The sequence below is a fragment of the Buteo buteo genome, chromosome 12 (assembly GCF_964188355.1).
Source record: "Buteo buteo chromosome 12, bButBut1.hap1.1, whole genome shotgun sequence".
Taxonomy (NCBI): domain Eukaryota; kingdom Metazoa; phylum Chordata; class Aves; order Accipitriformes; family Accipitridae; genus Buteo; species Buteo buteo.
This window is the reverse complement of record NC_134182.1, coordinates 689,150-712,705: the sequence shown is the minus strand read 5'-3', so window position 1 is coordinate 712,705 and position 23,556 is coordinate 689,150. Positions and strand designations below refer to the sequence as shown.

General features: G+C 66.9%; 1 protein-coding gene across 4 annotated transcripts; it reads right to left on the bottom strand.

Moving 5' to 3' along the window:
• Positions 1 to 196: 196 nt before the first annotated feature.
• On the bottom strand, positions 197 to 23,046 carry PFAS (phosphoribosylformylglycinamidine synthase). 4 transcript variants are annotated; one of them, XM_075042326.1, is made up of 29 exons: positions 22,992 to 23,046; positions 21,670 to 21,850; positions 20,919 to 21,057; positions 20,359 to 20,464; positions 19,991 to 20,177; positions 19,151 to 19,256; positions 18,709 to 18,849; positions 17,994 to 18,118; positions 17,775 to 17,903; positions 16,954 to 17,085; positions 15,934 to 16,062; positions 15,524 to 15,597; positions 15,282 to 15,438; positions 14,816 to 14,877; positions 14,402 to 14,563; positions 13,018 to 13,131; positions 12,551 to 12,682; positions 11,636 to 11,866; positions 10,363 to 10,543; positions 9,329 to 9,412; positions 8,441 to 8,596; positions 7,666 to 7,791; positions 6,031 to 6,176; positions 4,536 to 4,746; positions 3,916 to 4,007; positions 3,705 to 3,819; positions 2,824 to 2,964; positions 1,744 to 1,896; positions 197 to 1,288 (listed from the first exon to the last, which is right to left on the bottom strand). In XM_075042326.1, exons 2-29 carry the CDS (start codon positions 21,848 to 21,850, stop codon positions 951 to 953), a joined length of 4,050 nt encoding a protein of 1,349 aa, XP_074898427.1. In that variant the 5' UTR covers positions 22,992 to 23,046; the 3' UTR covers positions 197 to 950. The 4 variants fall into 4 exon arrangements, with proteins under 4 accessions (XP_074898427.1, XP_074898428.1, XP_074898429.1 ...); XM_075042327.1 differs by lacking the exon at positions 1,744 to 1,896; XM_075042328.1 differs by lacking the exons at positions 1,744 to 1,896; positions 6,031 to 6,176.
• Positions 23,047 to 23,556: the final 510 nt, after the last annotated feature.

Sequence of the window (23,556 nt, the reverse complement as noted above, 5' to 3'; positions counted from 1 at the left end):
GGGAGGGGGAGGGGTTTCAGCTCCCATTGGGCAGTGGGGGGGGGGTCAGGGGTCTCTGTGGGGCAGCCATGGGGCTGGCTATGGGTCAGGTCAATCCGTGGGTCTGGTCCTTCTATGGGGCAGCCGTGGGGCTGTCTGTGGGTCGGGTCCATCCGTGGGGCAGCCGTGGGTCAGGTCCATCTGTGGGTCAGTCCGTGGGTCCTTCTATGGGGCAGCTGTGGGGCCACCCGTGGGTCAGGTCCATCTGTGGGTCTGTCCGTGGGTCTGGTCTTTCTGTGGGGCAGCCGTGGGGCTGCCTGTGGCTCAGGTCTGTCCGTGGGTCTTTCTGTGGGGCGGCCCGTGGGTCAGGTCCCTCCGTGGGTCTGTCTGTGGGTCAGGTCTGTGGCTCAGGTCCATCCGTGGGTCAGTCCCGTGGGTCAAAGCTTTCTATGGGGCAGCCGTGGGGCCACCCATGGCACAGGTCCCTCCGTGGGTCAGTCCGTGGGTCAAATCTTTCTGTGGGGCAGCCCACACCTCAGGTCCATCCGTGGGTCAAGTCTTTCTATGGGGCAGCCATGGGGCTGGCTGTGGCTCAGGTCCCTCCTTGGGTCTGTCCGTGGGTCAAGTCTTTCCGTGGGGCAGCCCACACCTCGGGTCCATCCGTGGGTCAGTCCGTGGGTCAAGTCTTTCTGTGGGGCAGCCCACGCCTTGGGTCCATCCGTGGGTCTGTCTGTGGGTCAAGTCTTTCTGTGGGGCAGCCCACGCCTTGGGTCCATCCGTGGGTCTGTCTGTGGGTCAAGTCTTTCCGTGGGGCAGCCCACGCCTCGGGTCCATCAGTGGGTCAAGTCTTTCCGTGGGGCAGCCCACGCCTCGGGTCCATCCGTGGGTCAGTCCGTGGGTCTAGCCGGAGGAATCGGACGTAGGGGAGGGAATGGACGTGGGGGGGGGGGGGTGGGCAGCCGTGGGGCAGCTCAGACCTCGCCGTGGGGCCAACGCAAGCACCACTCGCAGGCGTTGCGGAACATGCGGAGCCAAGGGGCGCCGTGCCCCCCGTCCCCCCCCGCGGGGCGCCCCCACACGGGGGGCCACCAGGGCCACTGCCAGGCGCGGACCCCCCGCTCGGGGTGAGGCATGATGGCCAAATGGCGGCCGCAGGGGGAGCAGAGGGCGGCCGCCGCCCCCCCCGAGCCGTTGGGGTTGAGGGGGTACTTGGCCGTGGGGCGCCCCGCGTCGTCCACGTAACGAAGGGGGACCAGGCCCCCCCCCAGCGCCGCCGTTATTCCATCGGGAGCCCGGAACTGGAACCGGCCTGGGGAAAGAAAGGGGAAAAGGGGGGGGCACCCATGGGTGTCACCGCAAAGAGGGTCTCGCAGTGGCAGGTGTGGGGCGATGGGGCATCCCCAGTGCTCCCAGTGCCCCCCCAGTGCTCCCAGTATCCCCCCAGTGCTCCCAGTATCCCCCCCCGAGTGCTTCCAGTGCTCCCAGTGCCCCCCCAGTGCTGCCCCCCAGTGCTCCCAGTGTCCCCCAGTGCTGCCCCCCAATGCTCCCAGCATTCCCAGCGCCCCCCAGTGCCCCCCCAGTGCTGCCCCCCAGTGCTCCCCAGTACTTCCAGTGCCCTCCCAGTGCCCCCCAATCCTCCCCATATTCCCAGTGCCCTCCCAGCACCCCCCATACTCCCAGTACTCCCAGTGCCCCCCAATCCTCCCCGTATTCCCAGTGCCCCCAAGCCCCCCAGCGCCCCCCCAGTCCTCCCAGCGCCCCCACCTTCCCCGTGGGCCACCCAGACGCCCAGGCAGGAGCCCGCCATCCCCCGCAGCATCAGGGCCGGCCCCGGCTCCACGCGCACGGCCACGAACCGCGACTCGAAGCGCCCCGACATGTTGGGGCTCAGCACCACCGCGGGGGGGGCCCCCTCCTCTGCGCCCCACACCGCCCAGGTCACCCCAAGGGGAGGCCCCCAGGCACCCCCCACCCACCCAGGGGACACCCCTTGGGGACACCCCCAAGGGATGCCCCCCACGCAGCAGACACCCCCCCCCCCACAAGGGACGCCCCCCTTGGGTGACCCCCTCCTCCATGGGACACCCCCCCAAGGGACAACATCACCCATGCATGACCCCCACCCATGGGACACCACCCCCCCCAAGGGATGACATCACCCATGGGTGACCCCCCCCCCCCTTCTGCATGGGACTCCCCCCACCCACCCAAGGACCCCCCCACCCAAGGGATGACATCCCCCATGGGTGACCCCCACCATAGGACCCCCACCCATGGGACGACATCCCCCATGGGTGACCCCCTCCTCCATAGGACCCCCACCCATGGGTGCCCCCCCAAGGGACAACATCCCCCATGGGTGATCCCCTCCTCCATAGGACCCCCACCCATGGGTGACCCCCCCCAAAGGGACAACATCCCCCATGGGTGACCCCCACCATAGGACCCCCACCCATGGGACAACACCCCCCATGCATCACCCCCTCCTCCATAGGACCCCCACCCATGGGTGACCCCCACCATAGGACCCCCACGCATGGGTGACCCCCCCCCAAAGGGACAACATCCCCCATGGGTGACCCCCACCATAGGACCCCCACCCATGGGACAACATCCCCCATGCATCACCCCCTCCTCCATAGGACCCCCACCCATGGGTGACCCCCACCATAGGACCCCCACGCATGGGTGACCCCCCCCAAAGGGACGACATCCCCCATGGGTGACCCCCACCATAGGACCCCCACCCATAGGTGCCCCCCCAAGGGACGACATCCCCCATGGGTGACCCCCTCCTCCGCAGGACCCCCCCCCCGCCGTGGGTGCCCCCCCCCCAGCACCCACCAGTGGGTGGTCCCACCCAGCCCAGCAGGGCCAGGAGCTGGCAGCCGTTGCAGACCCCGAGGCTGAAGGTGTCGGGGCGCCGGCGGAAGCGTTCCAGGGCGACCCGCACCCGCGGGTGGAAGCGGACGGCGGCTGCCCAGCCTTGGATGGGAGAAGGGGGGGACACATCAAAAAAAAAAAAAAAAAGGGGGGTCAGGGCACCCCCAAAGTGGGGACCCCCCCACCCAGCACCCCTGACACCCTGCACCCCCAAAACAGGGGCACCCGTGAAGACAGGGACGCCTGCACCCAGCACCTACAACACCATGCACCCCCCAAATCAGGGGCACCCCCACAATGGGGACCCCTGCCCCCCCAAAACACAGCAACCCCAAATCAGGGGCACCTTAAAAATGGGGACCCCAGCACACCTGACACGCTGCACCCCCAAAATGGGGACCCCTGCACTCCTGAAACACAGCACCCCAAAACTAGGAACAACCTAAAAACCTGGGGCACCCCAAAACCAGAGGCACCCTGAACCAGGGATGCCCCAAAACCAGAGGCACCCCAAAACTAGGGACACCCTAAAAACCGGGCCACCCCAAAACCAAGAGCACCCCAAATCTAGGGTCACTCTGAACCAGGGACACCCCAAAACCTGGGCCACCCCAAAACCCGGGTCACTCAAAACCAGGCACACCCCAAAACTAGGGTTATTGAGAAGCAGGGACACCCCAAAACCAAGGGCACCCCAAAACTAGAACCACCCTGAACCAGGGACACCCCAAAACCAGCTGCACCCCAAAACTAGGGGCACCCTAAAAACCAGGGATGCTCCAAATAGTATGGATCCCCCCCAGGCGTGAATTTAAGGGGGGGGGGTACCCCAAGTTTCTCACCCTTGGCGGAGCCGAGGACGTCGGCGTAGCTGAACCCCCCCACGAAGACGAGCCCCCGGAAGCCATCGAGGGTGACGGTGCCCGAGCAGAGGTCCTCCGTCGTCACGTCCCACACCTGGGGACACCCGGACGCTTGGGTCCCCTGGCCCACTCTGGGGGGGGGGACACGACCCCCAGGAGGTGGGGGTCAGGGTTGGGGGGGGTCCCTTACCTGGAAGCCGGCCATGACGAAGGCGGCCGCCATCTCGCGGTCCCCGTTGCTGCCTTCCTCCCGCAAGATGGCCACCCGCGGGCCTGGTAGCTCTGGGGACATCGGGGTCAGACCCTGTCCCTGCGGACCCCCAGACCCCCATGTCCACCCCAGCGTGACCCCCAGGAACCCCAGACCCCCAGGATCGTGACCCCCATGATCTCCCAACTCCCCAGGTCCCCCAAGACGCCCATGTCTCCCCAGACCTCCATGACCCCCAAGACCCCCATGTCTTCCCAGACCCCCAAGACCTCCCAGCCCACCATGTCTTCCCAGACCTCCATGGCCCCCAAGACCCCCACGACCCCCAAGACCCCCATGTCTTCCCAGACCCTCAAGACCCCCATGACCTCCCAGCCCACCATGACTCCCCAGACCTCCATGATCCCCAAGACCCCCATGACCCCCCAGCCCCCCATGTCTCCCCAGACCCCCAAGACCTTCCAGACCCCCATGTCTTCCCAGACCCCCAAGACCCCCATGGTCCCCCAGACCCCCATGACCTCCCAGCCCTCCATGACCCCCAAGACCCCCATGACCCCCAAGACCTCCCAGACCCCCATGACCCCCCAGCCCCTCACCCATGTGCCGGAGCAGGGGGGGCTCCTCGAAGGGGTCGAAGGTGAGGGTGAAAGTAGGTCCCTGGCGCCGGCGCAGCCCAGCCTCCTCCTGGACCACGCAGTCCACGGCCGCCTGCTCCCGCTCCAGTCGGAAACTGGTCTCCTCCCAAAGCGCCCGCAGGTCCCCAACGGGCTCGGACAGCACGGTCGTGCCTGCCACCACCACCTGAACCTGCCATGGGGACACGGGGATGGTGAGGAACATGGCTACCACCATGGCCACCACCACCTGAACCTGCCATGGGGACACGGGGATGGTGAGGAACATGGCTACCACCATGGCCACCACCACCTGAACCTGCCATGGGGACACGGGGATGGTCAGGGACATGGCCACCACCATGGCCACCACCACCTGAACCTGCCATGGGGACACGGGGATGGTCAGGGACATGGCCACCACCATGGCCATCACTATGGCCAATGCCGTCCACACCCCCAGCAGGACACAGGGACATAGCAATGGCCACCTCCTGTTGGACCATAACACCATGGGGACATGGGCATGGGGACACGGCCATGGCCACCTCCTGTCCCACCATATACCATGGGGACACAGCCATGGGGACACGGCCACCTCCTATCCCACCAGGACACCATGGGGACATGGTCACCTCCTGTCCCACCACAACATCATGGGGACACAGCCATGGGGACACGGCCACCTCCTGTCCCACCACAACACCATGGGGACACGGCCACCTCCTGTCCCACCATGACACCATGGGGACATGGTCACCTCCTGTCCCACCACATACCACGGGGACATGGCCATGGGGACACGGCCACCTCCTGTCCCACCATAACACCATGGGGACATGGTCACCTCCTGTCCCACCACGACACCATGGGGACATGGTCACCTCCTCTCCCACCATGACACCATGGGGACACGGCCATGGGGACACGGCCACCTCCTGTCCCACCACGACACCATGGGGACACGGTCACCTCCTGTCCCACCATATACCATGGGGACACAGCCATGGGGACATGGCCACCTCCTGTCCCACCATATACCATGGGGACACAGCCATGGGGACATGGCCACCTCCTGTCCCACCACGACACCATGGGGACACAGTCACCTCCTGTCCCACCATATACCATGGGGACACAGCCATGGGGACATGGCCACCTCCTGTCCCACCACAACACCATGGGGACATGGTCACCTCCTGTCCCACCACAACACCATGGGGACACGGTCACCTCCTCTCCCACCACGACACCATGGGGACATGGTCACCTCCTGTCCCACCAGGACACCATGGGGACACGGTCACCTCCTCTCCCACCATGACACCATGGGGACACGGCCATGGGGACACGGCCACCTCCTGTCCCACCAGGACACCACGGGGACACGTCTGCAGGTCCACCTCCCGAGTCACCTCCCGTGCCCACAGGGCCAGCCCTGGCCCCCTGCCGTCCCCGCGTCCCCACGTCCCCTCACCGTGGCGTCAGGCCCGTAGGGGCCGCTGTGGCCAACGGGGACGCAGCGCACGCCGGCCTCCTGGTAGCGGCGGCAGACGTCGACGCTGGTGCCCAGCGGCACCTCCAGCACCAGCCCCGGCTCCTCCGCGAACAGCACGGCCAGCGCTGCGGGGACAAGGGACGCGGGCGGGAGGGCGGTGGCGTGGGACGTCGGGCATGGAGACGTGGGACGTGCGGGGAGGGGGGGACGGGGGATAATGGGGACAGGGGACGTGGGGACGTGGGGGACAGGACAGGGGACGTGGGACATAGCGACAGGGGATGTGGGGACATGGGACATGAGGACATGGGGACATGGGACATGGGATAACGGGGACATGGGGACATGGGACATGGGACAATGGGGACATGAGGACATAGGACATAGCAACAGGGGATGTGGGGACATGGGACACGGGACATGGGGATGTGGGGACATGGGACATGGGATAATGGGGACATGAGGACATAGCAACAGGGGATGTGGGGACATGGGACACGGGGACATGGGGACATGGGACATGGGATAATGGGGACATGAGGACATGGGGACATGGGATAATGGGGACATGAGGACATAGGACATAGCAACAGGGGACGTGGGGACATGGGATAATGGGGACATGAGGACATAGCAACAGGGGATGTGGGGACATGGGACACGGGGACGTGGGGACATGGGGACATGGGATAATGGGGACATGAGGACATGGGGACATGGGATAATGGGGACATGGGACAGGGGATAATGGGGACATGAGGACATAGGACATAGCAACAGGGGATGTGGGGACATGGGACACGGGGACGTGGGAACGTGGGGACATGGGACATGGGATAATGGGGACATGGGGACATGGGATAATGGGGACATGGGGACATAGGACATAGCAACAGGGGATGTGGGGACATGGGACATGGGGACGTGGGGACATAGGACATGGGGATGTGGGGACATGGGACAGGGGACATGAGGATGTGGGGATGTGGGGACATGGGACAACGGGGCCATGAGGACATGGGACATAGTGACAGGGGATGTGGGGACATGGGACACAGGGACACGGGATAATGGGGACATGAGGACATGGACAGGGGATGTGGGGACATGGGGATGTGGGGACATGGGGACATGGGATAATGGGGACGGGATGATGGGGACATGGGACATGGGGACATGGGACACAGGAGATAGGGGATGTGAGGACATGGGACATGGGATAATGGGGCCATGAGGACATGGGGCCATGGGACATAGGGACAGGGGATGTGGGGACATGGGACATTGGACCTATGGGACATGAGGACAGGGGATGTGGAGACGTGGGGACATAGGGACCATGGGAACACAGGCGCACGAGGACATGGGACATGGGGACGAGCCACGTGGGGACATAGATGGACATGGGAACGTGGGACAACCGGACGTGGGGGGACAGCGCACGAGAGGTGGGGACACGGGAGGTGGGACGCGGCGCTGAGGGCTCTCCAGCGGTTCCTGGCGGTTCCCCAACCTGGGAAGGTCCCGGGGTGGGGGGGGGGGGGGGGTGTCCCCAGATTGGGGTGCCTCAGGGGTGTCCCCCAGCGTTCCCGGGGAAGGGCGACGGTGACTCACGAGAGGCGTCGGGGGGGACGGCGGCGACGTCCACCCGGAGGCCGCAGTTGCCGGCGAAGGCCATCTCCAGCAGGCAGCCCAGCAGCCCCCCGTCGCTCACGTCGTGGCCCGCCCGCAGCCCCCGCTCTGGGGCGCAGCGGCAGGCGTCACCCCCTGGCACCCCGACACACCCCCCCCCCCGACCCAATTCCTACGGACCCCGACCCTGGGGTCGCCTCTGGTCACCCCAGTTCCCACCCCGTGCACCCTGACCCCCCCCTGCGCCCCAAATCTTCCCACACACCCCCAATCCCCCTGCACCCCAAATCTTCTTTACACCCAAATCCCCCCTGCACCCCAAATCCCCCACACCCCAAACCCCCCTTTCTCTCCCCAAATTCTCTCTGCACCCCAAATCTCCTCCCCTTTACCCCAAATCCCTCCCTTTCACCCCAAAACCCCAAATAACCCAAATCTCCCCTGCACCCCAATCCCCCCCAAATCCCTCACACCCCCCAAATCCCCCCCTGCATCCCAAATCCCCCCTTTCTCCCCAAATTCTCTCTGCACCCCAAATCTCCTCCCCTTTACCCCAAATCCCTCCCCACCCCAAATCCCCCCTTTCACCCCAAAACCCCAAATCCCCCAAATCTCCCCTGCACCCCAAATCCCCCCACCCCACCTCAATCCCCCCAACACCCCAAATCCCCCCTGCACCCCAAATCCCCCCCCAGGCTCCCCTTTTCTCCCACCCACCCCAATCCCCCAAAGGGGGGGTCCCACCCCGAGCGCCCACCTTCGATGAGGCGTTGGGTGACACGGAAGGCGGCGGCCAGCACCTCGGGGTCCTCCAGGTCGGGGCAGGCGTCCCCCAACTGCGAGAAGACCTGGGCCAGGGCGCTGCCCCCCAAACGGTGCCGCCCCGGGCTCAGCTGCACCCACAAAAGGGCTCCTGGGGGACCCCAAAATCCAGGGGGTGGGCTACAGCACCCCAAGGTCCCCCACAGGCACCCCAACCTCTCCCCGGAGTCACAGCACCCCAAAATTCCCCAGGGGTCACTCCAAGGCTCCTGGGCACCCCAAAATTCCATGGGGGGTCTACAAGCACCCCAAGGCCCCCCACTGGCACCCCAACGCCTCCCAGGAGTCACAGCACCCCAAAAATCCCTAGGGTTTACAGCAGGACTCCTTGGGGGACCCCAAAATCCTTGGGGGGGGTCTACAGCACCCCAAGGTCCCCCACAGGCACCCCAACCTCTCCCAGGAGTCATCACAGCACCCCAAAATCTCACCAGGGTGTCACCACCACCCCTCGGTTACCCTAAACCACTCCCGGGCACCCCAAAATCCATGGAGGGTCCCATCCTCCTGCAAGCACCCCAAAATTCACCCAGGGTTTACAATGGGGCTCCTGGGGGACCCCAAATTCCATGGGGGGGGTCTACAGCACCCCAAGGTCCCCCAAAGGCACCCCAACTCCTCGCAGGAGTCACAGCACCCCAAAACTCCCCAGGGGTCACAACGGGGCTCCGGCAGGACCCCAAAATCCATGGAGGGTCCCGACCCCCTGCAAGCACCCCAAAATTCACCCAGGGATCCCAGCCTGCCCCCAGGGCACCCCAAAACCTCCATGGGGGGGTCCTGGCTCCCTGAGGGCACCCCAAAACCCGCCGGGGTCACTGACCTTTGCCATCAGGACACTTGAGGTCGGGGGTGACGGTAGCCGTGATGTCAGGGCAGACGGCGTAGGCCGAGACCACCAGGGTGCCTGGGCAGGGGTCAAGAGGTCACCGGGGGTCACAGGGTCATGGGGGGCTTGGGGTCACATGGGGGGCATGGGGTCAAAGTGGGGGACCCATGGCCAGGAGTAGGGGTGGTGGCACCCATGGGTCACAGCGCCATGGTGGTGGCATCCGTGACCCATCATCGTGGTGGTGGCCCCCGTGGGTCTTGGTGTCATGGCACCCATCACCCATCATCGTGGTGGTGGCACCCATCACCCATCATCATTGTGGTGGCACCCATGGGTCTTGGTGTCATGGCACCCATCACCCATCATCGTGGTGGTGGCACCCATCACCCATCATCATTGTGGTGGCACCCATGGGTCTTGGTGTCATGGCACCCATCACCCATCATCGTGGTGGTGGCACCCATCACCCATCATCATTGTGGTGGCACCCATGGGTCTTGGTGTCATGGCACCCATCACCCATCATCATTGTGGTGGCACCCATGGGTCTTGGTGCCATGGCACCCATCACCCATCATCGTGGTGGTGGCACGCATGGGTCCTACTTCTGTGGCACCCATCACCCATCATCGTGGTGGTGGCACCCATAGGTCCTGGTGCCGTGGCACCCATCACCCATCATCGTGGTGGTGGCACCCATGGGTCCTACTTCTGTGGCACCCATCACCCATCATCGTTGTGGTGGCACCCATCAGCCATCATCGTTGTGGTGGCCCCCATGGGTCCTACTTCTGTGGCACCCATCAGCCATCATCGTGGTGGTGGCACCCATCACCCATCATCGTGGTGGTGACACCCATGGGTCTTGGTGCCATGGCACCCATCACCATGGTGGTAGCACCGCTCCCCGTCCTCCCAGCGGTGACACCCCCGGGTTCCCCGGCCACGACGGTGCCCGTGGCACCCACGACCCCGCGCCACGCCAACCGCACCCGCCGCCCCCAGTCCCGGCCGACGGGACTCACCGGGCGCCAGGACGGTTTCGGTGCCGACGCGGGCGGCCATGCTGAGCGAGTCCTTGCCCCCGTCGATGGCCACGCCCAGGCGGTGCAGGAGCCCCACCAGCCCCTCGCACGCCGTCACCAGCGCCCCGCCCTCCGCCCCCGTCTTCGCCCCCCACATCCAGTTCCCCGAGCACTTCACGTCCTGGGGACACCGGAGACACGGGGTGGGGGACACCGAGAAGACGCGGACACGAGGACGTGGAGACACCAGGACCCACGGCGGGGGGACGTGGAGATGCAGGGAACAAAGGGGACGTGGGGACACAAAAGGACACAGGACAGGACAGGAGGGGACAAGTCAGAGCCACCTCGTGTCCCAGAGCCCTCCTGCCACCCTCAAACCCCCCCCAGATGTCCCCCCGGTAGCACCCAACCTCGCCCGTCACCTCCCACCCCACGGCGGTGGCGATCTCAATGGCCACGCCGTGGTCATGGCGTGGTGCCCGTGGCCACACCACAGCCCCTGTGACCAGGACGTGGCCCTGGTGACAACGGTTTGGCCCTCACGGCAGTGACGTGGTCCTGGTGGCTCCCATGACCATGATGTGACCCTGCCATGGTCCCTGTAGCCACGGCACGGCCCTGGTGTGACAATGACATGGCACCCCGTAGCCACATGTCCCAGAACCGTGCCATGGCCATGCCGTGGGCCCTCTTGGCCATGCCATGGTCTTCCACGGCCATGCCTTGGCCCCACCATAGTCTCCCTTGGCCATGCCATGGCCACGCTATGGTGGTCCCCTACGGCCATGCCATGGCCATGCCATGGTCTTCCACAGCCATGCTGTGGCCCCATGGTCCCCCTTGCCATGCCATGGTCCCCTTGGCCATGCCGTGGTCACGCTGTGGTACCTGTAGCCACGGCCATAAACGTGCCACGGCCCCATAGCCCCATCTTGTAGCCACGTCACGGTCTTGCCATGGCAAGGACGTGACAGTGGCACGGTCTTTGTGGCTGTGACGTGGCCACTACGCTATGGCGCGGCCATCCCGTAGCCATGCCATCACCACGACATTGCTCCTGTAGCCATGCCGTGGCCTTGCCATGACGGTGGCATGTCCCCCATGGCACGGCCACCCCATCACATGCCATCACCATGTCATTGCTCCCGTAGCCATGCCGCGGCGGCGGCACGTTCCCCTAGAGCGTGGCCATCCCACGGACACACCAAAACCATGTCACCGCTCCCGTAGCCACCCTACGGCCGTGCCGCGGCATCGGCGCGGTACTCACGCGGAGGTCGGTGATGCGGGCGAAGACGAGGTTGGTGAGGGCTTCGGTGAGGGCCAGGCGGGCGCCGGCGGCCGGATCCAGCAGGCCCTTGATGGGCTGCTCACCCAACGCCGTGGCCGCCCCCACCGTGTCGAAGTGGGAGAGGGCCACCACGGCCACGTCGGCTAGCGGCGTGTGCAGGGGTCCCACGCACTGCTGCTGGGCCACCAGCCCCGTCACCGAGCGGTCCACCTGCCCCGGGGACAGCGGCGTCAGCGGGGGACGCGGGCCGGGAGGTGGTCACGGGGACGGGTTTTGGGGGGGACGGGGTTGGGACATGTGGGGGACGCGGATGGGACGTATCCTGGAGGGACGGGGACGTGGGCCGGGACGTTTCCCCGGGAGTGGCATTGACATGGGGGACACGGAGTGGGACGTGTCATGGAGGGACGTGGAGTGGGGACACGTGGGGCACACGGACACGCTGGGAGGAGCATTGGGGACACGGAGGGGGATTGGTGAAACGAAGAGGGATTGGTGACATGGAGGGGACTGTGGCCACCAAGTGGGTTGGGGACACGGAGGGGACCGTGGCCACCAAGTAGGTTGGGGACATGAAGGGGATCAAGGACATGGAGGGGACCGTGGCCACCAAGTGGGTTGGGGACACGGAGGGGACTGTGGCCACCAAGTGGGATGGGGACATGGAGGGGATCAAGGACATGGAGGGGACCGTGGCCACCAAGTGGGATGGGGACACGGAGGGGATCAAGGACATGGAGGGGACCGTGGCCACCAAGTGGGTTGGGGACACGGAGGGGACCACGGCTGCCCAGGAGGCAGGCGCAGGGCGGGCCAGTTGGCCCAGCAGGGCCCACAGCCGGGGTTGGGGACATGGGGGAACACGGGGGGGACACAGGGGGGACACGGGGGTACCTTGTTGGTGAGGTAGCGCTTGCTGGCCACCGCCGGGAGCCGCAGGACCCGCTCCAGCGCCTGCCGCACCGACAGCGCCGGGGGCAGCGCCAGCGGGCGCAGGGTGGGGGGCACCCGCTGCAGCACGAACTCCTGGGGGGGGCACAGGGGGATGGGGGTCCCATCACCACGGGGGTCCCCATCCCTCTTGGGTGTCCCCATCCCAACTGGGGGTCCCCATTCCCATCATCGTGGGGTCCCCACTCCCAACTGAGCTGTCCCCATCCCCATCGGGGGGTCCCTACTGGGGGGTCCCATCATCGTGGTGGTCCCCCACCTCCGTTGGGTGTCCCCATTCCCAACTGGAGGGGGCGTCCCCATTCCTATCGGGGGTTCCCCAGCACCCCAGGGGTGTCCCTTGGGTCCCAGCCCCTGGGGTGACCATGGTGGGTCCACCCCCAGGGATCTCCTGCCCCCCCCCGCCTCACCTTTCGGGGCATCTTGCCCAGCACCCACTCGAGCTCCAAGTTGACAGGGGTGGGCAGCCCCTCGTGGGACCCCCCCTCGGGCACCGGCGCCTCCAGGTCATCCACCAGCACGATCTGGGGGGCAGAGGGGGTCAGCAGGGCCGGGGCACCCCCAAAACACTCCCCAAGGACCTTCCTGGTCCCCAGGGACCCCAAAAGGACCCCAGGGACCCCTCAAAACTCCCTTTGGCTGACAGGGACCCCCAAACCCACCCCCAGGGACCCCCCGTGTCCCTCAATCTCCCCACATCCCTCCAGGTCCCCATGGCCCAGCATCCCCACATGGCCCTGTGTGTCCCCATGTCCCCCACGTCCCATATCACACGTCCCCATGTCCCCAAGTCCCCACATTCCCATGTCCCGTGCCCCACAACCCACGTCCTCCATGTCCCCACATCCCCCTGTGCCCACATCTCACGTCCCACGTCCCCATGGTGTCCCCCACGTCCCTGCAGCCCCATGTCCCATGTCGCCACATCCCACGTCCCCATCTCCCCATGTCCCCACGCTCTCCCCCATGTCCCCGCATCCCTCTATCACGTGTCCGCACGTCCCCACACCCCATGTCCCCATGTCCTCCACATCCCTACGTCCCCATGGTGTCCCCCACGTCCCTGCATCCCTATGACCCATGTCCCCACATCCCTACATCCCCACATCCCATGTCCCCATCTCCCCACCTTCCCATGTCCCCATGCTGTCCCCCATGTCCCTGCATCCCTATGTCCCATGTCCCCACATCCTCCATGTCCCCATGTCCTCCACGTCCCTACGTCCCCCATGTCCTTGCATCCCTATGTCCCATGTCCCTACATCCCCATGGTGTCCCCCACGTCTCCGCATCCTCCATGTCGCCATCTCCCCACGTTCCCATGTCCCCACGCTGTCCCCCATGTCCCCACGTCCCCACACCCCATAAACCCATGTTCTCCACGTCCCCATGGTGTCCCCCATGTCCCCACATCCCTACATCCCCACATCCCATCTCCCCACGTTCCCATGTCCCCACGCTGTCCCCCATGCCCCTGCATCCCGATGTCCCACATCCCCACATCCTCCATGTCCCTACGTCCCCCATGTACTTGCATCCCTATGTCCCATGTCCCCATGTCCCTACAGCCCCACATCCCCATGGTGTCCCCCACATCCCCACATCCCACGTCCCCATCTCCCCACGTCCCCACGCTGTCCCCCATGTCCCTGTATCCCTACGTCCCACGTCCCCACATCCCACGTCCCCATCCCCCCACGTCCTCCACGCCCCCACGCTGTCCCCCGCGTCCCCGCATCCCTCTACCGCAGGTCCCCACGCCCCCACCCCGTCCCCAGCCCCGTGCCCCCTTACCCGCCCGTCCCCGGTGACGGTCCCCACCACGCAGAGGGGACAACGCTCGCGGGTGGCCAGGCGCCGCAGCAGCCCCACTCGGGACGGTCGCACCAGCAGCGCGTTGGACTCCTGGTACTCGGCGCCCCACAGCTCCAGCACGCTCAGCGTCGGGTCCCCTCGCTGCCACCACCCGTGTCACCGCGGCGGGGGGACACCGCGGCGGGGGGGGGGGGGTGCACCCAGGGGGTCCCTATGGGGTTGGGGGCACCCGAGGGTCCCCATAGAGAGCAGGGGTGGGGGTGGCTGGGGGGGATCGGGGTGTCCCGTAGCTGGGGGGGGTCCCATGGGTGGGGGGGGGGGTCGTGAAGGGAGGTCCTGTGGGTGGGGGGTCCGTGGATGGAGGGGGTCCCATGGGTGGGGGGGTGCCGGTACCTGGAAGCGGCTGGCGTAGATGACGGCCCCCGCCGGCTCGCTGAGCTCCTTCAGGACGTTCCCTGGGGACAGCGGTGACGGGGACGCTGGGGACACCCCCCATGTGTGTGTGTCCCCCCCATCCCCATGACCCCCCCCGTGCCCTCGTATCCCCCCCATGTCCTCGTGTCCCCACGTCCCCAAACCATTGCCACCAGCCCCGTGACGGTGGATGCTGAAGGTGGGGTTGTCATCTCCCTCTGTCCCCCCACGTCCCCATGCCCCTATGACCCCCACGTCCCCCCCCCATGCCCCTATGACCCCCACGTCCCCCCCCCATGTCCCTATGACCCCCACGTCCCCCCCCATGTCCCCCAGCCCTTGCCACCAGCCCCGTGATGGCAGATGCTACAGGTGGGGTTGTTGTCATCTCCCGTCCCCATACGCCCCCCCCATGCGTCGTGTCCCCCCCCCCGTGTCCCCGTACCGTTGCCGCCAGCCCCCTGGTCGTGGATGCTGCAGATGGGGTTCCCCCCCCCGCTCTCGATGCAGCCCCGCAGCACCCGGTTCATCTTCTGCTCCATCTCGGGGTCCCCCCGCTGCACCGCCCCCGCGTCCCGCTCCTCTGCGTTGTCCCCCTGCACCTGGGGACACGGAGCGGGGGGGTGGGCACACCGTAGAGACAACCCCCCCCCAAAACACACAGGGACCCCCTTGGCTCCCCCTTACCTGGATGGAGGAGGCAGCCCCCCCGCCGACGCCGATGCGGTACACGGGGCCCCCCACTTTCACCACCAGCATCCCTGGGGGGGGCACACACATGGATGAGACCCCTTGGACCCCCCCAGGGAGCTTGGGGGTCTTGAGGGGGGTGGGATTTGGGGGTCCCAGGGGAAGTTTGGGGGTCAGATGGGGATTTGGAGGTCCTGGGGGGGCTGGGTTGTGGGTCCCATGGGGATTTGGGGGTCCCATAGGGATTTGGGGGTTCCAGGAAAAGTTTGGGGGTCCCATAGGGATTTGGGGGTTCCAGGGGTGGTTTGGGGATCCCGGGGGGGGGTTAGGGGTCCTGGGGGAAGTTTGGGGGTCCCATGGGGATTTGGGGGGCCTGGGGGGGGTGTTGGGGGACCGGGGGGTCTCACCGGGCTCGGGGGGCTCCTTGCGGACGTGGTCGTCCTCGATGGCACCGATGCCGCCGCTGAACATGATGGGTTTGATCCACTCCCGCCGCTGCCCCCCCGGCAGCACCTGCCCGAAGGAGCGGGCGAAGCCTGGGGACACCCCACGGCGTCACCTCCCCTGCCACCCCAAAGCCCCCCACCACGTGGCACCATCCCACCCCCCCAACCCGGGGGGTCCCCAGAGGTCCCCAAAGCCATGGAGGTCTCCAGGAGCCCCTGAAAGGGCTTTAAATGTCCCCAAGGTCCCCAAGGCAGCGCCGTGTCCCCAAGACCGTGGAGTTCTTTGGGTGTCACCAAGAGGGTCCCCAAACGTCCCGGGGGTCCCCAAGGCCATGGAGATCTTTGGGTGTCCCTGAAGGGTCCCCAAAATGTCCCAGAGGTCCCCAAGGCAGCAGGTGTCCACAAGGGTCCCCAGGGGTCCCCCAAGGACATGAAGATCTTTGGGTGTCACCTAGAGGGTCCCCAAATATCTCAGAGGTCCCCAAGGCAGAGCAGGGTGTCCACAAGGGTCCCCAAGGCCATGGAGGTCTTTGGGTGTCAGCTGGAGGGTCCCCAAATGTCCCAGACGTCTCCAAGGCCATGGAGGTCTTTGGGCGTCACCTAGAGGGTCCCCAAGTGTCCCAGGGAGTCCCCAAGACCATGGAGATCTTTGAGCGTCATTGGAAGGTCCTCAAAAGTCCTTGGGGTCCCAAGGCTGTAGGGTGTCCCCAAGGGTCCCCAAGACCACGGAGGTCTCTGAGCATCCCTGAAGGGTCCCCAAATGTCCTTGGGGTCCCCAAGGCTGCAGGGTGTCCCCAAGGGTCCCCAAGGCCGTGGAGATCTTTGAGTATCATTGGAAGGTCCCCAAATAACTTTGGGGTCACCAAGGCCGTAGGGTGTCCCCAAGGGTCCCCAAGACCTCGGAGGTCTTTGAGCATCCCTGAAAGGTCCCCAAATGTCCCCAGGGGTCCCCAAATGTCCCCCAGGGGGGTCCCCGCTCACCAGCCAACACAGGTTCCCCGAATTTGTTGCCGTAGTCGCTGGCGCCGTCGCTGGCCCCGATGGCGATTTCCAGGGGGCGGGCGAAGGATTTGGGGTACGGCTGCGCCCCGTCTTCCCAGGGCAGGTCGTAGCCTGGGGGGGGGGTGGGGGTGGACATGTGGGTGCCCAACCAGCTGGGGGTGGGGTGGGGGGAGCCGGGGCTTGGAGGGCGGGTCCCAGGGGTGGGGGGATCCCAGGTTTGGGGGGAACCGGGGGAGTTTTGGGGGGTTCAGTGAGATTTGGGGGGGTCCTGGGGAGTTTTGGGGGGGGTCTGTGGGTTATGTAGGGGTCTAAGGGGTTTGGGGGGGATCCCTGGGGTATTGGGGGTCCTGGGGGAGTTGGGGGGGGTCCCAGGGGGTTTGGGGTCCTGGGGGGGGGGCCTAGGGGGGTCCAAGGAGTATTGGGGGGTCCCAGGAGGTTTCAGGGAGTCCCAGGGGTATTGGGGTGCCTGGGAGGGTCCAGGGGGGTCCCAGGAGTTTGAGGGATTGTGAAGGGGTTCAGGGCGTCTGAGGGGTTTGGGGGGGTCCCTGGGATATTGGGGTTTCTGGAGGGGGGCGGTCCCAGGGGGGTTGAAAGTTCTTGGGTGTTTAGGGGGGTCCCGGGAAGTTTCAGGGGGTCCCAGGGGTATTGGGGGACCTGAGGGGGTCCCAGGGGTATTGGGGGGTCCCAGGAGGTTTCAGGGGGTCCCTCGCATATTAAGGGGCCTGGGGGAGGGGTTCAAGGGGTCCCCAGGGGGTTTGGGGGCACCCCGGGGGGTCGGAGGGGGGTCCCGAGGGTCTCACCAGGGATGAGCAGGTTGCCGAAGCTGTACCCGGCGGTGCCGGCGATGACGTGGGCGCCGCGGCCGGTGCACTGCACGTCCCGGATCCGGCCCCCCGTCCCCGTCGTCGCCCCGCTGAAGGGGGCCACAGCTGGGGGTGGGGCCAGATTAGGACACACCCACTCCTCAAACCACACCCCACCACACCCCCCGGCCCCTCCCCACCCCAAACCCCGCTGACCGGTGGGGAAGTTGTGGGTCTCGGCGGTGAAGATGACGTGCCGGATGGTCGTCCTCTTCTCAAAGGGACTCGGTTCGGCCGGGTCCCGCGGCCACAGCGCCGTCACCGGCACGCCCCGGATGGCGCTGCGGGGACAGGGGACACGTCAACCCCCTCCGGTACCCAATGGGGGGGCCACGCGGCGAGGCACAGGCACCCATGGGTGATGGCATCCTGCTAGCGTCCGCGCCATCATCACCTATGGGTGATGGGACTCCTCAACCTTGAAGCCATCATCACCCATGGGTTGTTGGGTGCTGCAACCTCCATGTCATGGGCACCCATGGGTGATGGAACTGCCCAACCACCACGCCATCATCACCCATGGGTGATGGGATATCCCCAACCTCCATGCCATCATCACCCATGGGTGATGGGACTCCTCAACCTTGAAGCCATCATCACCCATGGGTGATGGGACTCCTCAACCTTGAAGCCATCATCACCCATGGGTTGTGGGGTGCTCCAACCTCCATGTCATGGGCACCCATGGGTGATGGAACTGCCCAACCTCCATGCCATCATCACCCATGGGTGATGGGATCCCCCACTGCCCATGCCACGATCACCCACGGGTGATGGAACCTCCCCCAACCTCCCCACCGTGGTCACCCATGGGTGACAGCCACCCCAAGGACCCCTGGCCTTGACGCCATGGGGCACCCATGGGCCCCACCTGCTGTTGTCAGAGAACTTGATGACATTGTTGGGGTTGCTGGAGCTCTGGGTTCCCATGATGCTCTGGAAGAGTGACTCCGGCTTCTCCCGCCCATCCACCACCAACCGCCCCTTGAAGAACCAGTGGCGGCTGTGCTCGCTGGGGACACGGTCATGGGGGGCAGTGTCACCGGGGGGGGACACGGACATGGGGGTGGCATCAATGGGGGACATGGGACATGGTCATGGGAGTGTCATCAATGAGGGACATGGACATGGGAGGTGGCATCAATGGGGGACATGGGGACATCGTCATGGGGGTGTCAACAGTGGAGGACACGGTCATGGGAATTGGGGGGGTCAGGGAGTTCAGGGGGAGTTGGGGGGGTGGAGGAGGGTTGAGGGAGGTTGGGGGGGACTGGGGAGGGGTCAGGGGGATTTGGGGGGGGTCCGGGGGTCACCTGTTGGACTGGGCCAGGTCGAAGCACTCCACCGAGGTGGGGTTGCGGCCGGCGGCGCGGAAGAGGCGGGTGTAGTACTGCACGTCCCAGGGGTCGAAGGCCAGACCTGGGGGACACCGCTGTCCCCAAGGGTCCCCAGGGACACCCCGATATCCCCCCCCCCGACCCCCCACCGTGTCCCCTCAGGTCCTTTGACCCACACCCAGGGGCCTCGGGGACGCCCCGTGGCCCCATAACGCTTTGTCCCCAAGTGTCCCCATGTCCCCGTGTCCTTGTGTCCGATGTCCTCATGTCCCCTTGTCCTTTGTCCCCCATGTCCCCATCACGCCCCATGTCCCCAAGCAGCCACACAGCTCCGCGTCCCACGTCCCGTCCTCCACGTCCCCATCTCCCATGTCCCTCATGTCCCCATGTTCTCATCTCCCATGTCCCCATGTTCTCATCTCCCATGTCCTTCACGTCCCCATCTCCCATGTCCCTCATGTCCCCATGTTCTCATCTCCCATGTCCTTCATGTCCCCATGTCTCCAAGTAGCCCCCATCCCCATGTCCCCTCGTCCCCCCAAGTCCCCATGTCCCATGTCCCCAAGCACCCCCATGTTCTCCATGTCCTCACGCCCCCTTGTCCCCACATCTCCTGTCCTCCATGTCCCCACGTCCCCACGCAGCCCCACATCCCCCCGTCTCCCCCATGTCCCCCCGTCCCCCGATGTCCCCCATATTGCCACGTCCCCTTGTCCCCAAGCGCCCCCACATCCCCACCACGTTCCCCACCACGTCCCCTTCTCCCCACCTCCCCCCATGTCCCCACGTCCCCCCCCCCACGTCCCGTCCCCCTACCCAGCTCGTGGTCCGCCTTCTCCAGGGCCTGGGGGCCACCCCGCAGGACGTCGATGGTGGTGACGGGGACGGGGCGCACGGGGACCTCGAAGGTGACCAGCGGCTCCGGGTAGAGCTGTTCCGTCATGGGGTCCCGCAGCGCCCGCCCCAGCCGTCCCGCTGCCCCCGCCGGCGGCTGCCCCTCGAACTGGGGGGGGGGGACACACATGGGACACGCACGCCCCACATCACCCCATCCCGTCCCGCTGGGGACCCCCAGGACGCGGGGACCCCAAGGACAGGGGGGACACCGGGACCCCCAAAACAGCCGATGCCCCCCCGATGTCCCCAGCATCCCCAGTGCCTCCCGCGCCCCCCCCGGCGCCCACCTGGAGCAGGAGGCGGCGGGAGCGCTCCAGGCGTCGCACGCGGCACAGCCCGGCCGCCCGGCACAGGGAGACGGCGTTGGTGGAGGCGGCCGTGGAGACCCCCAACCTGCCGGCACCCACGGCACCCGTGGGACTCCCACCCGTAACCCGCGGGACCCCCCCTGGGCACCGGTGGGATCCCCCAACGGGGAACACACAGCACCCACGGGACCCCCCATGCCAGGCACCCCCAGCACCCATAGGACCCCTCCCCAGCACCCACGGGACCCCCCCCCCAGGCACCTACAGCACCCACGGGACCCCCCAGCACCCATAGGAGCCCCTCCAGCACCCCCAGCATGCATGGGACCCCCCCACCAGGCACCTACAGCACCCATGGGACCCCCAGCACCCATGGGACCCCCCCAGCACCCATGGGACCCCCCCCCAACAGGCACATACAGCACCCGTGGGACCCCCCAGCACCCATGGGGACCCCCCCACCAGGCACCTACAGCACCCACAGGACCCCCAGCACCCATGGGACCCCCCCAGCACCCATGGGACCCCCCCCCTCATACCTGGGCCCAATCTCCAGCAGCACGTGGGGGCCGTGGGGGCGCAGGAAACTTTTGGGGGCCACCTCCTCCCCCTCTCCCAGGGGGGACCCCAGGAGCCAGCGCAGGATCCGGCCCTCCTCCGCGCTGGGGGGGGTCTCCCCTGCGCACCCCAAAGGTTGGGACCCCCCCCACAAACACCTCCCTGACACCCAGTCCCCCCCCACTGCCCCCCCCATCCCTCTGAAACCCCCCCAAAGTCCCCAGCAGCCCCTGACCCCCCCGTCCCCCCCATGTCCCCCCAAGTCCCCCACGTCCCCCAATGTCCCCCCATCCCCCATGTCCCCCCATGTCCCCACGTCCCCCCATATTCCCCCGTCCCCTGCCCTGTGTCCCCCCAAGTCCCCCCCATCCCCAAAACCCCCTGTCCCCCCATGTCCCCTGATGTCCCCCAATGTCCCCATATTCCCCCATCCCCCTGCCCCCCGTCCCCCCCATGTCCCCCCATGTCCCCACATCCCCCCATATTCCCCCCTGTCCCCCTGCCCCGTGTCCCCCCGAGTCCCCCCTGTCCCCCCACATCCCCAAAACCCCCCCATGTCACCCCATGTCCCCCAATGTCCCCATATTCCCCCCTGTCCCCCTGCCCTGTGTCCCCCCCAAAGTCCCCCACGTCCCCAAAACCCCATGTCCCCCCCCGTCCCCCTTCCCCCTGTCCCCCCACGTCCCCCCGACCCCCCGTGTCCCGTCCCCCCCCCGTGTCCCCCCCCCGTACCGTCCCAGGCCAGGTAGTAGCAGAGCTCGCAGGTGACAGCGGTGACCCCCGGTTCCACGGCCCGGGCCACCCGCAGGGGGGACCCCAGTCCCAGTCCTGGGGGGGCCCCCCCAGATCCCTCCCCGGGACCCCCCACTCTTTCGGGGGGGCCCGGCCGCACATAGAACCGCAGCACCTGCATCTGGGGGGGGGGGAGGGGGGAGAGGGTAGGAGGGGGCCCCCAAAGGTGGAGGGACCCCCTCAGCACCCCCAAACCTGGGGACCCCCCTCCAAGCACCCCCAAATCTGAGGACTCCCAGGCCCCCCCCCCCCAAATTGAGGACCCCCAACCCCCTGGCACCCCTAAAGCCTGGGGAATCCCCAAACTCGGGACCCCTCCTCGAGACCCCCAAATCCCCAGGGACCCCCCAAATACCAGGGAACCCCCAAAACCTCAGGGATCCCCAAAAACTGGGGACCCCCCCAAAACTCCCCAGGACCGGGGTGACACCTCCAGGGCCCCCAAAATCCCCCGGGGACCCCCCCAAAAGCCCCTGGGGACCCCTAAACTCCCCAAAACCCTCAAGGACCCCCTAAACCTCAGGGAACCCCGGTGACCCCCAAACCCTGGGAATCCCCCAAACCCCCAAGACCCCCAAACTCCCCAAGACCCCCAAAATCCCCAAAGACCCCCAAAACCCCCAGGGACCCCTAAACCTCGGGGACCCCCCCAAACCCCGGGGACCCCCCCCAAACCCTGGGGACACCTAAACCCCCCAAAACCCCCAAACCCCCCCTAAACCTCAGGGACCCTCCCAAACCTCAGGGACCCCCCCAAACCCCAGAGATCCCCCCAAACCCTGGGGACCCCTAAACCCCCCAAAACCCTCAAGGACCCCCTAAACCTCAGGGACCCCCCCATACCCCAGAGATCCCCCCAAACCCCGGGGACCCCTAAACTCCCCAAAACCCCCAAAACCCCCAAACCCCCCCTAAACCTCAGGGAGCCCCCCAAACCTCAGGGACCCCCAAACCCCCCCTAAACCTCAGGGACCCCCCCAAACCCCAGAGATCCCCCCAAACCCCGGGGACCCCTAAACTCCCCAAAACCCCCAAAACCCCCAAACCCCCCCTAAACCTCAGGGACCCCCCCAAACCCCGGGGACCCCCCCTCAAACCTTGAGGACCCTCCCAGGGACCCCCAAACCCCCTCAGGGATCCCCCACCCCCCCCCCCAAAACGTCACCGCCCTCACCCTCCCCACGTCACTCGCGGGGGGACCCCTCCCCGGGGGTCGCTATTACGTCACGCCACGTCACGCGTGCCCCCCCCCCCCCCCGTACCACGCGCCGCTCCGCAGCCTCTGCCCCCGCCGCCGCCGCGGGGCCGCCACCACAGGGGGGGGGCGGGGCTTGAGGGGGGGCGAGGGGGCGGGGCTTGAGGGAGGGGGCGAGGGGGCGGGGCCTGCCCTCCCGTGACCCCGCCCCCCCGGACCTGGAGGGATCCATCGGGGGAGCCCGGGGGGGGGGGAGGGAGGGGAGGGGGGGAGGGGGTGCCCATCCCCCACCGCCACGGTGACATCCAAGTGGGTGAGGGCACCAGGAGCCCCTCCCCCACCCGGGGGGACCCACCGGGACCCACCTGTCCTGGGGGGGGGGGGACGGGGGACATCTCCCATCCTCCCCCCCCCCACTCCCCATGGGGGGGACCCAGGTGTGTAAGGAGGGGTGGTCCCTGGGGACCCCCGCCCTGCCCCTCCCCCCCCCCGGTTGCCTCATATTGGGGGGGAGGGGCGCCGCAAAGGCTTCTGGGTAACACCGCCCCCCCCCCAAGGCCAGAGCCGACCCCGTGACCCCTGGGGGGGTTGGCCCAGGGCCAGGGGGGCGGTGGGGGGGGTGTGGAAGGTCA